A 15,928-nucleotide genomic window follows, 5' to 3' on the forward strand; every position below is an offset into this window, starting at 1 on the left:
AAAGCACACGGGCATGTGCACAATCGGGGGAGAGGAGAGAGAGAGAGGGAGAGAGAATCTTAAGCAGGCTCCATGCTGTCAGCACAGAACCTTACGTGGGCCTGGATCCCACAAACCGTGAGATCATGACAGGAGCCGAAATCAAGAGTTGGATGCCCAACCGGCTGAGCCACCCAGGCGCCCCCTAATTCAAATTGTTTTAAGTAATCCTGAATGTACCACAATATTTGAGCTGCGCTGACTGGAAAATGCCCTGGCTTTGACAATGGATGTGCGCTGGTCCAAGCATTTTTGCTTTAGCACCTACCTCTGATTTCTGACCACTCTTGTAAAGTTCGGGCAGTTGCATGAGGGTCTCTGCAGACACATCTTTCTCCAAAACACCATAAATGACAGGAGGAGCAGAAGTGAAAAGGAGGTTGAACAAGATCAAAACCCAGTAGTCAGTCATGGATGTTCCTGAAAATCCACAAAAGAACTGGTACCAGAAAAGGAGGTTCACATAGGCCTACGGACACAAAGAGCGACATTTGCATCTTAGAAACAGCCACGTGTGCCGTCACGGCACCAGCCACATGCTGCCATTTTCAGCTGTGTAATCTCCGCCTCTCCCTCGGTGTAGTTCCCTCACTTACAGAATGAAAGACCACAACTTACCTTGGCGTCCCTTTTAGGTAAATGTTTTATTTAAGTGAAACACATACACACGCACACGTACTTACATACACACATGAACACACACATGCCACTTACTGTGTGGTCCTAGCACTGTTCTAAGAGCTTTACAAATGATTTGCTCAACCTTCCTAACAACTTGGGAATTATTGGTGTCCTATTTTACAGACGAGGAAACTGAGGCAGAGAGAGGCTGAGGAATTTGCACAGAGTTACCTGGCTGGTAAGCAGCAGAGCCAGTTTTCAAACTGAGGAATCTCTTCTACACGAAGAGACCCTAGCCCAGTGCCTGGTATGAAGCATGCACACAACAAATATTCATTCTCTTGCTTTCATGGTTTAAAATTATGTGTTTAGTGGTGCCAGCAGGTTAGCCAACCATCCCACTTAGTTTTGGACTGAGGAGTTTCCTAGGACAGGGACTCTCACTGCTAAAACTGAGATAGCCCCTGGCAAATCAGGACAGGTCGTCACCCTAGAGGCGAGACACATACATCCTACGGTGTTTCCTCCAATATTTTTCTCAGACGAACTAAGTCCACTATGGCAAAAGTTCCATGCCCTCAAGCAAGGCAGGCCACAGGAAAGGGCACTGGACCGAGATTTAGGGGTCCTCTTCAAGGCCTGAGGACACTTCATATTGCTCTTTTCACTTTAAGCCATTTTCCCAACCCCTCTGAATTTTTGGTTTCCTCATCTGAAAAATGAGAAATTACACCACCTCAGAGCTTGATATCAAGATCAACTCAGAAAGTGCCCATGACCTGCAGAGTGCCTTAAACATATTGAGATGTTATTGTTGGCATTCTAGACACACTAGAATACTTTAGGGTAGGGGCCACAATCCTTAGAATAATCCTTAAGTCTAGGGTCTATGGACATACACTACACCCTGCTCCTGAAAATGTATTAATTTGGTGCATGTGTTTTGGGGAGTGAATTCATAGTCTTCATCAGTATCTCAAACGTGTTTTCAGATCCAAGAACCACAGTCTCAGAAACATACGTTACTTGAATGGCTTCTGGTACTGGGCCTTTTTCTCCGTAGTTTACAAAGCATTCCCTGTTTTGCTAGGTACAAAAGAGGTAGAGATAAATTGTGAGGTTATCAGTGGGAGAGGCCATCAAGGGTTCCACAGCAGAAAGCCACCTTTCCGTCTCTGTTGTCTCTGTTCCATCTTTGTTCCCTGGTGACAGTCTCTAATAATAAACAGTGCCCCACTCTCTGAAGATATACGTCACCTCTCTTTCTGACAGTAGTGTTTCTTAACCCTTGGGTTTAATCTGGGCTTTATGGGGAAAGAGGAGCTGCACCACAAGAGGAGAAGGTAGGAAAATGCAAAAGTATTTACAATTTTTTTTTTTTACATTTATTTATTTTTGAGTCACAGAGTGAGAGCACAAGCAGGGGAGGGGCAGAGAGCGAAGGAGACACAGAACCCGAAGCAGGCTCCAAGCTCCGAGCAAAAAAAAATGCAAAAGTATTTAAAAAAAACTTGGGAAGGCAGTTCCTCCCTAGAAGTCAGTGAGCATTAAGCCCCAGAATTTTAAAAAAGCTAATTGTGCTACAGGACAAAAGAAAAAAAAAATGTTCTGCTGACCAACAGACAGACAGACACACACACAGAGATACATGGATCTAAATTACACATCTGGAGTATCTGAAAAATGACCTACTGAAGTTATTTTTTTCCTAAAGGTGGTATTTCAATAGAGTGATGTAAATTTATGTTTACTATTAATGCACTGCCTATGGACTTTTTGAAGGCTAGGAATAAATTTAGTCTAAAAATCATGACATATTTACATAATCACTCTGCCTGGAAGGAACTTAAGTGAAGCGAAGCAATCTGAGGTCACTACGATCTTATAAAGGAGGAGACTGAAATTTAAATGGTATGTCAAAGATCAGAAGCTCGGATTCTCATCAAATTCTGCCCCTTTAGGAACTATATAATCAAAATTAAGTTCCTTGGCCATCAAATAACTCTCAACCACAAATACATTTTACAGGTTTGCCAGAGAATTCTTCATTTCTGAGTGTTAGCCAGCTACAGGCTAAGGCATGATAACTGGGTTGTCCCTGGCATCTGTGTCTTCCACATACAACATGGGACATCGGTTTGAGGACCCCAGGTATTTTTTGGTATCTTCTGTAAAATGGAAGCAAACATTTTCATTGTCTACTGACAGACGGCATCAAACATTTCATAATTCTGCTTGTCACTACCTTTTCATGGAAGGTCAAAAATTAGGTCTTAAATGAACCAGACAGGACTTAATTGAATTTAGAAGCATAGGGAATAGAAAACGCCAGCAGACGGACAAAGCTAGCAATTTGCTGTCAGCAGCTGAAATGGAGCACATTCCCAGATTATTTCTGGTAAGGCAGCAGGAGTGCTCCTGGCTGCTCCCCAAACATCAGCAAGCAGAACCGCTTAACGTGGGGGCATTTCCTCCTCATCCCTTATGCTAGCAGAATAAGAAAGTGTAAAGGGGGAAGGGACAGATTGTCTGGAGCTACGTACCACGTTCTTGTAGAAAAAATACAGAATCATGTTGGAAAGTCGTGTATAGCACCAGTGCCCGTGGACAAGGAGGAGCTTGCTGAGATGCTTAAACTGAGAAATGGCAAAATCACTGGCCATCACAGCCTGCAGAGACAAGGGGGAGAGAATGCCACCCTGAGCAATCAAATGTGTTAAAACAGACACAGCATGACAGCCTGACCATCATCAGGCTCCAACTGGTCCGATCTGTTGTTTAAACGTTACACGCAGACCAGACGAAGCCAAACCAAACCGAAACAAACAAAACTCATGAACACAGAGACTTGATGGTCTGCCTGGAGTTACTATTCAGCTTTCCAGTCTGGTCACATGAAACAAGACTTCTCTTTGGTTACCACTCGACCCAATTTCAGCAAATGTACTTTTCTGGAAAGCAGCTCCCGTAGCAAGAATGCCATGCATCACAATATGCATCTGCTTCTCCCTCACTGGGAAGAATATTAAAAGTATTGTAGTCTTGGGGCGCCTGGGTGGCGCAGTCGGTTAAGCGTCCGACTTCAGCCAGGTCACGATCTCGTGGTCCGTGAGTTCGAGCCCCGCGTCGGGCTCTGGGCTGATGGCTCAGAGCCTGGAGCCTGTTTCTGATTCTGTGTCTCCCTCTCTCTCTGCCCTTTGCCCGTTCATGCTCTGTCTCTCTCTGTCCCAAAAATAAATAAACATTGAAAAAAAAAATTAAAAAAAAAAAAGTATTGTAGTCTTGACACTATGTAACAATGTATAATGTGCCAGGCAAAGAGATCACTGAATTTCTCAACTGTTGGAGAGAATGTCATAATTTACAATTCTCTGGAAACCCTAAGCCTCTATCCTATCTTTCTCTAACAGCATTTGCTCCATACATGAAAAGCAGTCTTTGGACAAGCTTTTATCTGAATTTTGTGCCTAAAACACGATCTAATAGTCACACGTGTACACACACACATACACACACACACACACACACACACACACACACACACACACATACAAAGAGCACCCCGCTCCCTCGTTCTCAAATATTATCTCCCTCCCTTCCTCTTTAGGTCTGTAGGTCTTTTATCCAAATCCTTAGTAGCTCTCACCAGTGTCAAAAGTCACACAGCTAGAATAAACTAAGGGCTGCTGGAGGGGAGGTGAGTGGGGGGATAAGCTAACGGGGTGATGGGCATTAAGGAGGGCAATTTTGGGGATACACACTGGGTGTCATATATGAGACAAATCACTGGGTTCTACTCTTGAGGCCAAGACTACAGTGCATGCTAAATAACTTGAATTTAAATTAAAAAAAATAAAACCATAAGAAAATATCTTTAAAATTAAAAAAAAAGTCACACTGCTATTGCAGGACTAAATATATATATTTTTATGTTCTAGATGAACGATATTTAAAAAAAATTTTTTAACATTTATTTATTATTGAAAGACAGAGCATGAGCATGGGAGGGGCAGAGAGAGGGGGAGACACAGAATCCGAAGCAGGCTCCAGGCTCCAAGATGTCAGCACAGAGCCCGACGACGGGCTCAAACTCACAGACCACGAGATCATGACCTGAGCTGAAGTTGGACGTTTGACCCACTGAGCCACCCAGGCACCCCGATGAGCTATATGTTTTAAACTGAACAAGGGAACCACATGGTTAAAATTACCCAGGAAAATACCCCAACACCCACACAGTAGATAATGAATGAATGCAGAGACCAACTCCCTGTCTTCCTGCCTCCCACTCCTGATCTAGCCACAGCCAGCCTCACTCTACCACAGAGATTTTACTGTGAAAAGACGTTGCCCTGGAGTGGGCAGGTGAAGTCTGTGGCACATGGGTGGACGGCGTCCACTCACCTGCATGCCTTCTTGACCGGAGATCCCCATCCCAATGTCTGCCACCTGTATCATGCTGACATCATTGGCACCATCACCTTCAGGAGACAGAAGAAAAGCTGAGAAACGTATGAAGGGTAAAGAAAAGATACAGACTTTTTGCAAAGCAACAGCGACCACCCAAGCAAACAAATCCTTCAACGTTGATCCCAGGTCTGCAAATGACCTGGAAGCCAGTTAAAGAGAAATGAAGCGCGGCATCCCACTGCCATGAGGAAGGATTCCAAATTCGACACTTAAAATCCTTAAAATCCTTCACGCTAAGGCAACCTTTCTGGACTTATCTCCCCTTTTTCCGTGCCACTCACTTTACTTTCAATTTTCCAGATATTGGAAAATTGGCTCCTTCCAGCCACCGCTCATGCAGTTTCCGTATCCTGTAACACTGCCCTCACCACCCCACCTCACGTGGCTGGATTTCAATTGCTCTTGCCCTCAGCTTAGAGGTCAGTTCCTCTGGGAGATCCTTCTCATCCTCCCTTTAGGTTAGATGCCTCTTCCTTAGACTCCAGCACCACCCTGCGTTTCTCTATCATATGATATTACGACTGCTACATATTTCTTCGTCTCCCCAACACACCGGCAGTTTCTTTTTTTTTAAATTTTTTTTTAACGTTTATTTATTTTTGAGACAGGGAGAGACAGCATGAACGGGGGGAGTGTCAGAGAGAGAGGGAGACACAGAATCTGAAACAGGCTCCAGGCTCTGAGCTGTCAGCACAGAGCCCAACGCGGGGCTTGAACTCACGGACTGCAAGATCATGACCTGAGCCGAAGTTGGATGCTCAACCGACTGAGCCACCCAGGCGCCCCACACACTGGCAGCTTCTTAGGGGAAGTATTACATTCCTGTTGGTAATGACCATTTGTTGTCCCCAAATGCCCACTGATCATTCACTGTTTTCTAGTAACAGTATCCTGATTTTGCTTGGGAACTCTGAGTCCATGTGGTTTATTAGGGATGAACCGAAAACCCCAGATGTAGGACGGCAACTCACCCAGATCTAGACAATTAGCATCATCTGTTTCCTGGCCTTGGTGATTGGCTCAGAGATGGGCACCTGACTCCAATGATGTAATTGACATATCCAGAAGTTCTAGCCTCAGGAACATCTGGATCCAGGGGCTTGAACAATTCATTCATTTATATGTTCATTCAATAAGACAGCTGAACAAAATTCCACTCTCATCCTGATTCTTTATTCCAGCAACTTGAAAAGAGTTGCTATCTTTTCACTCAGGTTGCTAACAGGATAGGATGTAAACCTAGGAATTTTTGGCAGCTGTATCAGCAAGCACGCTGAGGGGAGAAGCTACCTGAGACTGAAAGCAATCCAGGTAAAAACAGAGGCTACAAGAGATGGCTGAGTCCTCATCTTGCCATTTCTGAACACTGCGGTATCTCAGAGCTTAATCTCACACAGCTTCTCTCTTCCATTTATACTCATATTTTGGTGGTCGCATCTACTAGCCAGACATTAAGTATCATCTAGGCTTATAATTTCCCAGTTTGTATCTCCAGCCAATCCCTCACTGCTAAACTCCAGACTTCTAAATTCCAGACTTCCTATCGAGCTGCCCACCTGACACATCCCTGCTCAGATCTCTACGGACCTGTTCAAATTTCAGATGCATGTGTCCCAGTTCCTGATTCCCCTGCCCTCCTGGTTCCATCCCTCTGCTCTCAGAGACAAAAATCTTCTTGTTTCCTTTAACGCCTTCTATCATACAACACATGAAATTCATCAGCATGTGTCACCAGCTCTTTTTCCAAACCATGTCTATTAGCTGACTGTGTTTCATGTCTCATCTGGGCTCAAGCCACCACCACCTGAATTGCCTGAATTATTCCAGTAGCCTCCCAACTCTCCATTCCAGTAGCCTCTTTACCTATGTCCTTGCATCCAACAGTTACTCTCAACACAGTAGCCATGCGATCCTCTTAAATTTAAAGCAGATCATTTTCCTTCTCTGTTCAAAGTTCTCCCAAGACTCCCTACCTCCTCAGATAAAAGCCAAAAACGTATAATGGCCTCCAGGACCCTACGTGATTTGGCCACCTGCCACCTCTCTGCCCATCACTCACCTAGAAAACTCTTCCCTTTGCTCAACCTGCTTGGGTCTTGAAGCACCCCAAATTTAGCCCACAGTTTTCACTTTCACTGCCCTCACCAGGAATGTTCTCCCCTCAGATCTCCGTGGCTCCCTGATCATTCTCTTCAGGTCTCTGCCCACCTGCAAACTTCAGAGATTGTCTCTGAAAAACATTTAAGCTAGCAGCCCCTCTCCCTCCCCTAGTGCTCTACGTCTCCCGGCTCTGCTTTATTTTTTTTAATAGTTTGTCACTATCTGATATATATGTATGGCTTTTTTGTTTTGTTTCATTTTTTACTATATGCCTTCTAGTGGATATAAGCTCCTTAGGAAAAAGTACTTTGTCAATTTATATACTCCTTTATCTCCAGTGCCTAGAAAAATGTCTGGTACACAGAAGGCACTCGATAAATATTTGTTGAATGAATAAATAAATGATTTGTTCATGTCCCTAAATTTAACTTTTCTGAAGGTAGAACCCCTAGATTTTTCAGTTTTATGATTCAGTACATTTACCCTCCTTAACTTAGTTGACTTGGGGATCTCACATGTAACCCAAAGTCCTACTATGTTGTTTTCCACATCACATCCCTACCATGTGGCTCGAAGCAAGTGGTCAAAAAGGTGATGAAGGCAAGAAGGGAAGGAGTGGAGGATAGGGAGGAAGCAGAGAGGAAAGGGAGAAGGAAAGTGGGGGAGGGAAAGGACAGACAGACAGAAGGGTAGACAGAAGTACAGAAGGAAGGACGGAACAGAAGGATCAGCCCCTAGTGTGGCATGAAAGTGAGGAGCACGCGGCCGGTTCCATCCCCACTCACCGATGGCCAGCGTCATCACCTGGAGATGGTTGCGCACCAACTTCACTACCTCGCTTTTCTGCAGCGGGGTGGCTCGGCAGCAGACCACAGCTTGACAGCAGGCAGTCAGCTCCAGGAACTGCTTCTGCAGACTCTCCTGCAGGGCGAACTCCAGGGTCTTCCCATTGATGATGAGTCCAGCCCGCAGCCCTGAGTCCTGTGTGGCTGGGGACTGGTGTGAGCCCTCACTTAACAATGCTTGCTCTGGACAGGCTGGATTCTTCTTCTGAAGTTCCTTCAAAATTGTGCTCATCAGCATCTCACAGGCATCCTTGAAACAAGAGGCAAAGACACTTGGCCTTAGGGCTCCCTTGGTGGCCATACTCAGCTAAATTTATCATTGTCATTCTTTAGCAACTGCTGTATAAAGGCAACCCCAGGTACTTCCTCAACCTGTTACTTCTGAAGACCTCCCAGCTTTTTCAAAGAGATCGGCTGGGGGGGGGGGGGGGAGGAGGGAGGAGATCAGTTAATAGGATGGAAGAGACCTCTCATCCCCAATTCTGCAACTAAAAATAGCTGAGAATTTATTCATTTGTACAATTTACCTTCTCAAACAGTGACTCCTGAGAGTTCTTTGGTCTTTTTCTACCATTTACCATCTGTTTGACATTAGGAAAATTATATAACCTCTCTGAACCTCAGCTTTCTCATCAGAAAATGCAAATGTCTACACATTATAACATCATTGTCAAGAAGAAGTGAAATAATGTGTGCAAAGTTCCTAGTGTAAGGCATGACACAGAATTTAAAAAATAATAGTTACTATTTTTATCTTCTTTTGGACTCAACATTCATTCATTCACAGTGGTTTATTGAGAAACCACTTTATACTAGGAAACATCCTAGGCACTGGGGATTGGCCAACGAGCACAAGAAGACCCCTGCCCTCATCGAGCTTATGTTCTGGTTGGGATGTTTTCAGTGGTGCTTGTCACGTTTGGTCTGTGCACATCCCTCCACTCTCTTCACCCCACATAGTTAAGAAGTACCATGAAGACAGATATCATTTTTAATTTACTTTTGAAGCCTTCACAATGCCTGAGAGAGGGTCACATCAGACACTCAATAAATACTCATTGGATGGATTCTACTCAAGAAGACTGACAATAAAATTACCCAGAATTATTGTGTCAAGTGACCACTAAGGACAGAGCCTAACAAAATCCACGAGCACTGCATTTAAGTTTAGACATTAAGACTGAAAGAAAAAGAAAAAAAAGACTGAAAGAGTTCATTCGTAAGAGATCCCCTCACTCACAGGTCCCATACATGTCACTCTGATCCCACACATGTCAAAAACTTCTGAGGAAAAGTATACAAAGGTGAATCAAATATGCCCTTTATAGGCTCAACATATAATAGTAAAAAGTTATTTTAAAAAACCTTCTAGAGTTTGGTTATATTAAAACGATATATTCAGAAGGTAACATACCCTTGAGTCATTGAAAATCAGCGTGTCTATTAACATGAGATAATACTTAAGGCATTTGTTAAGTGACAAAACACAATTACAATACTATACAATACATAATGACAGCCTTTGTATGCTCAGGGTGCACAGAATACAGGCTTGAGTAGAAGCCCTCTAAAATATGAACATAAATTATCTGTAGTTTTATGTTTATAGAATGATTATAGACATTTTTATCCTCTTATTTGAGCATGCATTTAGTTCTATAAATTACGTTTTCGTTATAGAAATATATATATATATATATATATATATATATATATATACTCAATTTTCATTATTTGCAGATTCTATATCTGTGAATTCACCTACTTGCTAAAATTTATCTGTAATCCCACAATCAATACTTGTAGTGCTTTCATGATCATTGGTAAACATGCACAGAGAGAAATTTTTTGAGTCACGTGATATGACTCCAGCCGAAACTGAACAAGGTGATGCTCTATCTTATGTCAGCTCCTGCACTGTAAATAAGTGTCCTTTTCACTGTTTGGTGACACATTTTCTGTATGTTTGTGCTTCTTGTTAATTTCACTGTTTAAAATGGCCTCCAAGCATAGCGCTGCTGAAGTGCACAGTGCTGTCTAGGGGTCCTATGTACTAGAAGGTTGTGATTGGCCAAAAATTCAATGTTATAATACATATAATAAATTGTTTTTAAACAGAAACATGCACGGAACAAGGTTCTATATTGATTGGTTGACACAATGTTGTGACCAGAGGCTTATGGCAACCTAATCCCACGTTTGGTTCAGTATTCACTAATACAGCATTTGCAGCAACTGTATAGAACTTAACTCCACGAATAATGAGAATAACTACAGATGGATATAGATTATATAATATGTAATTCAATACAAAATGTATGCTTGACAAGTAATCAGCTGTGAGTAGACAAACCACAACCTTTTAGAGTTTCAGGCTATAAAAAATGAGGATAATTTTACCTGATCTGTGGCCTTGTTGTAACTGTCAAGTAAGATCACAAATAAGAAAGCCTTCTATGGATTCTAACCAACATGAAAATAAAGTTACTATCTCAGGAAAAAATTATAAGTGAAATAATAAAAACAAAACTTAAAAATTAAATGATGAATCCTGAAAGGCCTTTATATATCAAAAGACAATAAAGAATCCAATATATAATTATATTAACCTTTCCCCCCCAAAAAAACAGACCCAGGACTTTTATGAGAATGGAAACTATGTAAAGTTTGTAAGTGGCGACATTTACTGTAATCTAACTTGCAGATTTAGGAACAAGAGTTGATAGAAATTTGTAAAGCTGAAGTACTACACTACAAAAATGACCAGATATTCTACTGGTTTCTAGGTGGCTCACTTAGAATGTCACAGAAGCAATTTCTTCACTAACTGGCCAACCAGGTTCCGTGATCTTTCTTTTTTAATTCTTAGCATCTCCTGATGGATAGAGGAGAATGGGGGAAAAAAATGAAAATAATATAGTGACTTAGCCCCTACTATGTGCCTGGCATTTTATATGGATGGACTTGAGTCACCATAAAACTAAATTGTGTTCACTGTGCTCTGTTAGTTACCTGGAAAATTCACATAGGTGGAACAGCTTTTGATAATTAAAAAAAAAATGTATTTTTTGCATTTAGAACAGTCCACAGTGGATACTCTATAAAGACTTCTTGAATTGGTAACTTTAAATATCTTCAACTATAATTGTGTATTTACAAATAAGCTCTATGATCCTATGGATTTTACTGCTCATAAAAATGTCAAAGTTGAAATCAAATAAAAAGAACTGACTTCCTTTTCAATGGTAATTGAACCCTTTCTGACAGGTACTACATGTTTAATTTATAGTTTATATTTTCTCATTTAATGCCTACAATGACCCTATGAAATAGATGTTACTCTCACATCACAGGTTAGGGAAAAGGTCCAGAAGAAAACTCTCCAAGGTCACATACCTGATCACTGGCAGACCAAGTAAATGAACCAGGGTCTTACCAGCCTTAGGGCACATCCATTTTAGTGACCAAAATGACTAATGACAATTTTCTTGTGCTCAGACCTGGCTGGTACTAGGAGCTGGCTGGAGGTTGTGGTTATGGGTCTCTGGATCACAGCCAACTGCCAAGGAGAACCCACCCTGTGTTGAAAAGGAAAGTTCTCTTTCCTTAAAATATATGATCTGGTTAGGTATTGACTGAGGCCCGACCATAATAACATGGCTAACCAAACATGGCAGCCTGTGACAGCCCCAAGATGTGATCCAGATGAGAAGCTCCAGAGGATTTCTGAGAGGCGGGTTGCTGGCAGAGTATGGATGCCACTGATGAAGTCTGACTCTGAGGAAGGAGGGAGAAAGGTTTTCCAAGCTAATTAAGCGCTATGCACAAATCTCAGAGGTTATTACTATACGGGAAAATTAAAAAAAAAAAAAAAAACAAACCTATTCAACTCATTAGAAATTTGTGTTATAATTTAATGGGAGGTGGGGCAGGGACAATTATAAAAAAATAAATAAGCTGTATCCAAACCTCTTAAACTCCTTAAGGAAAAAAAAAAATTTTCCCTTTCCTTAAAACAGTTCTACAAACTTGACATTCTCAACGGTACTATCTAAGAATTACCACTAGAGGGCATAATTATCCCGAGAGTCTATTTTTGGAATTAACCATAAAAATACCAATTTATTCACCTAATTCCGATAGAAATCATCACTTCCCCTTAACTCGAAACAGAGGTATATTCCTGTCCAAGAATTTGACATAGTTTTTCATTATGGGCTAAATCTTATCAGATCCCTGGAAATCCAATGGGGGGTGAGGGAAAGCAGATAGAAAATAAAAAGGCAACTTTCTATAGCAACAATTTCTTTGAATCATGTTAAACCATGAAGCCTTTAGAAGAACTATGGTACCTTCCCAAGCACAAGCTAGGTTGCTGGATAGAAGAAGTAATTATCAAGGAGCTAATGGTTATTGGTTTTTTTTTCCTCCTTCCATTCATCAAATCACAAATGCTCCCTTGGCTATGAAAAAAAAAAAAAAAGACTCAATCTCATTACACATACTTTACTCTGGGTATTGAGGATAAAGAGCTTGTCATCTGGCTCCAGTAGTTTGCATGCATAAGCTATGTTGACAGCTGTCTCCTGCTTGTCCCCTGTCAGCATCCAGATCTTGATGCCGGCTTTTTGAAGGGCTTCTATAGACTCGGGGACTCCCTCCTGCAGACGGTCTTCAATGCCAGTAGCACCTAAAAGATAGCCAAAGTGCAACAGAGCCTGTGAGAAACTGAAGCCAGTAGGAGCTCACCTAGGCTATAAGTGAACTGTATCTGTTTGTCAAGCCAATCCTGAACTACCCGAACTGTGCCAGCAGCTTCCAGAGATTCAAAGAAGTGTGGACCCAGACCAAAATCATATACAAAGTAATATTCTGGGAGGGAAGCCTTAGGAATCAATGAGCTTATTAAACTTACTTGTTTTCCTTGTGGCTAGCTTTCCTCTCCGTACATTGAGGGGGACTCGTTTCAGTTACTTATGCAACCTTTCTCTATGATTTTGTAATTCTGTGACACTCCCAAGGGTAAGGACAGGCTTTCAAAGAATGTTCTTGCCAATAAGTGGCTTATATTATGAAACAGCATTAAAAATAGATATTAGAAGTCCATAATTCCTTTTGCTAAAACAACCGGGGCCAGGTAAGTTTTAGAATTCAAATTTTTTCATATTTTATGAAGGTAATATAGTGCATCTATCATATTTTGAAGTATCTGATAACCAAACATATTAATATTTCTGTGGAAAACTTTCAAATGTCCACACTAGTTAGGAAAATAAAGACTTACAAAAGTTTATCAGACCAGGCCTGATTTTTATAGCCAAATGAGTTCTGGCACTAAACCCACAGAGCGTTTTTGAGTTTGGAATTTCAGACAAGGAGAGGTAGACCCATACAACTGATGCTGTCACAAAGAAATGACGTAGGACAGCACTATTACTCTAGTGACTCGACACAAAGTGGGATCACTGTTTTTCTCTGAACCAGAGGAATGGAGCTCCGATACTGGTCTCTTGCTATGTTAGCACTTAGATTAGAATCTAGATGTCCAGACTCGGAGACAGTGGTTCTCAACCTTGGCTGGCTCAGCATTCCTTGGGGATATTTTGAAAATTCCAATGTCCCAGTCACACATCAGACCAACTGAATCAGAATCCCTGAGAATAGGATGCAGGTTTTTTTATTAAAAATTTTTTCTTAATGTTTATATATTTTTGAGAGAGAGAGAGACAGAGTGCTAGTGGGGAGGGGCAGAGAGAGGGAGACACAGAATCTGAGGCAGGTTCCAGGTTCTGAGCTGTCAGAATAGAGCCCAATGCGGGGCTCATACCTCTGAACCGTGAGATCATGACCTGAGCCAAAGTCGGACACTTAACCGACTGAGCCACCCAGGTGCCCTTTTTTAACTTTTTTTTAATGTTTATTTATTTTTGATAGAGAGAGAGAGTGCATGAGTGCGGGTGAGGGGCAGAGAGAGAGGAGAGGGAGGCTCTGAAGCAGGTACTGTGCTGTCAGCAGAGAGCCTGACACGGGGCTCAAACTCACAAACTGAGATCATGACCTGAGCCAAGGTGGGATGCTTAACCGATTGCACCACCCAGGTGCCCTGCACTAGTATCTTAAAGTTCCCCTGATGATTTCAAGGCACAGCTCAGTCTAAGACAAGAGGTGTCGTTTGTGCAACTTTTACCAGCAATCAGGAAGTAAGAGAAGAGAGAAAATTTCATTGGTCCAGTTGCAGGTACATACAAAGCACACAGGCCCTGTTGCTAGGTAGACCCGAGTTTCTCTGCAGCTCTATCAGCTGTTAGTGTGACTTTGAACAAGTCAATGAGCTGCTCTGTGCCCCAAGTTTCCTCCAAATAATTTAGAGATTTGTTGTGAAGGTTCAAAGAGACAACACATATTAAGTACCTTATCCAAGGCCTGGCAAGAAACTTAAGCTGGAAGTCCTCTTGAACCAGGGGGAACCAGGATATTTATTTGACTTGGTATTCTAAGTTAAAGTGATAAGGTTTTAAATGATCTTCTTAAGGACGACCACCCTGATCCCACCATAGATGGAGTCTAGTTCACTGCAGCGGAAAACAGAATGAAAAGAATTGGAAACCGGGTAGAGATCAGACTGGACACGGTAGACAGAACTATGTGCTCTATTAGATCAAAGTAGGGGGGAAAAAACCACTGGTGAATAACTTACTTAGAGAGAGCCAGTGTTTTTCAAAATTGTCCATTCAGACAACACAACAGAGTCTACCTACCAAGTAAAGTTAGCTTGTTCTCCAACCTCATGGCAGATTCAAGGAGTAACTCTTCCCTGTGGTCAATGCTGGTTTCTGCTAAAAAGTGGTTCCTCAGCCACTCTGCGTATTCAGTGTCACTCATGACCTAGGGGGGTAAAAAGAGCTATGAGACAGGCCAGATCATCTTGTGGGATCCCACCAGGACTGACCACTAGCTGAATACCAAGCCATCAACCTATTTTCGGTATTCCTCTCTCTAGACATACTTATGCCAGGTTCTCACACCACCTGGTCACAACCTTCCCAAGCTCTATGGTCAGACTTCTTTAACACTGATAATGGATGGACACGATAGCTCAGTAGTTCTTGGAAATTCTAGGCATCATACATGATGAGAGTGGGTTAATTTCTTTAATTAACCCAGGGGGTACGCAGTTGGAAGAGGTCTCCACGTGGCAGTTAAATCTAGAAAGATTCTAATGGTGCAGTTGAGAAAGTGGTGTCAGGACTGCTCAGTTTGAGGCATTACATAGCCAACAGCACCGCTAATATCTTTTGACGGTTAGTTTGTGGAGTTAGTTATTTGTAAAGGTGAAAAGAGAGAGGGAGCTGTATGAGTGGAGCAAGGAAGTACTCTTCCAAAAATATTAAATGAAATTCCTGGAGAAGGAACCAATGATACATTTTCCTCTTTCTTCAGGTTGCCATAGAGGGAGAAATCCACATTTCGGTTCTCAAAAAGCAACGTGAGGTGGAGGGGGTGAGGCAACTTCTCTATCTACTTATTCTCACTCACAAGGTAATCTGACTTAGGAAAAATCTGACATCTATTGGGCTGCATTTTTATCAGGGACAGGATCATTCCACTTGAAAAGGCAGCATTCTCTCCTTTTGCTTTCATCTTGAAACTCTCCATTTTTCTTACAACTTTGTGTGGGGCAGGCTTTTGATTCTATATGCAGCTGGGTGACTAAGTAATGACTAAGAGTCTGCAATGGATCCCAGCTTCCCTAATGCAGCTCGTCAGAACTAGAATTTGAAAGATGTGCTAATGTTGATGGCACTATAAATTTCTACAGAAATGAGCGATCCCTACATTTGTCTTAGGTGCTC

The 15,928-nt window shown here is 42.0% G+C and overlaps 1 protein-coding gene across 5 annotated transcripts in view; it reads right to left on the reverse strand.

Moving 5' to 3' along the window:
- The window catches only part of ATP10D (ATPase phospholipid transporting 10D (putative)), a 108,241-nt gene that overhangs the window by 15,063 nt on the left and 77,250 nt on the right, over positions 1-15,928 (reverse strand). For 4 of the 5 annotated variants that reach the window (XM_023253139.2, XM_003985402.6, XM_045056409.1 and 1 more), the window contains 6 exons: positions 14,834-14,960; positions 12,581-12,765; positions 8,016-8,325; positions 5,065-5,141; positions 3,204-3,329; positions 308-508 (listed from right to left, as the gene is read on the reverse strand). In XM_023253139.2, coding sequence (XP_023108907.2) covers positions 308-508; positions 3,204-3,329; positions 5,065-5,141; positions 8,016-8,325; positions 12,581-12,765; positions 14,834-14,960 — 1,026 coding nt within the window. The remainder of the gene's footprint in view (positions 1-307; positions 509-3,203; positions 3,330-5,064; positions 5,142-8,015; positions 8,326-12,580; positions 12,766-14,833; positions 14,961-15,928) is intronic. The other variant, XM_045056408.1, reaches the window with a different exon arrangement.

The sequence above is a fragment of the Felis catus genome, chromosome B1 (genome assembly GCF_018350175.1).
Source record: "Felis catus isolate Fca126 chromosome B1, F.catus_Fca126_mat1.0, whole genome shotgun sequence".
Taxonomy (NCBI): domain Eukaryota; kingdom Metazoa; phylum Chordata; class Mammalia; order Carnivora; family Felidae; genus Felis; species Felis catus.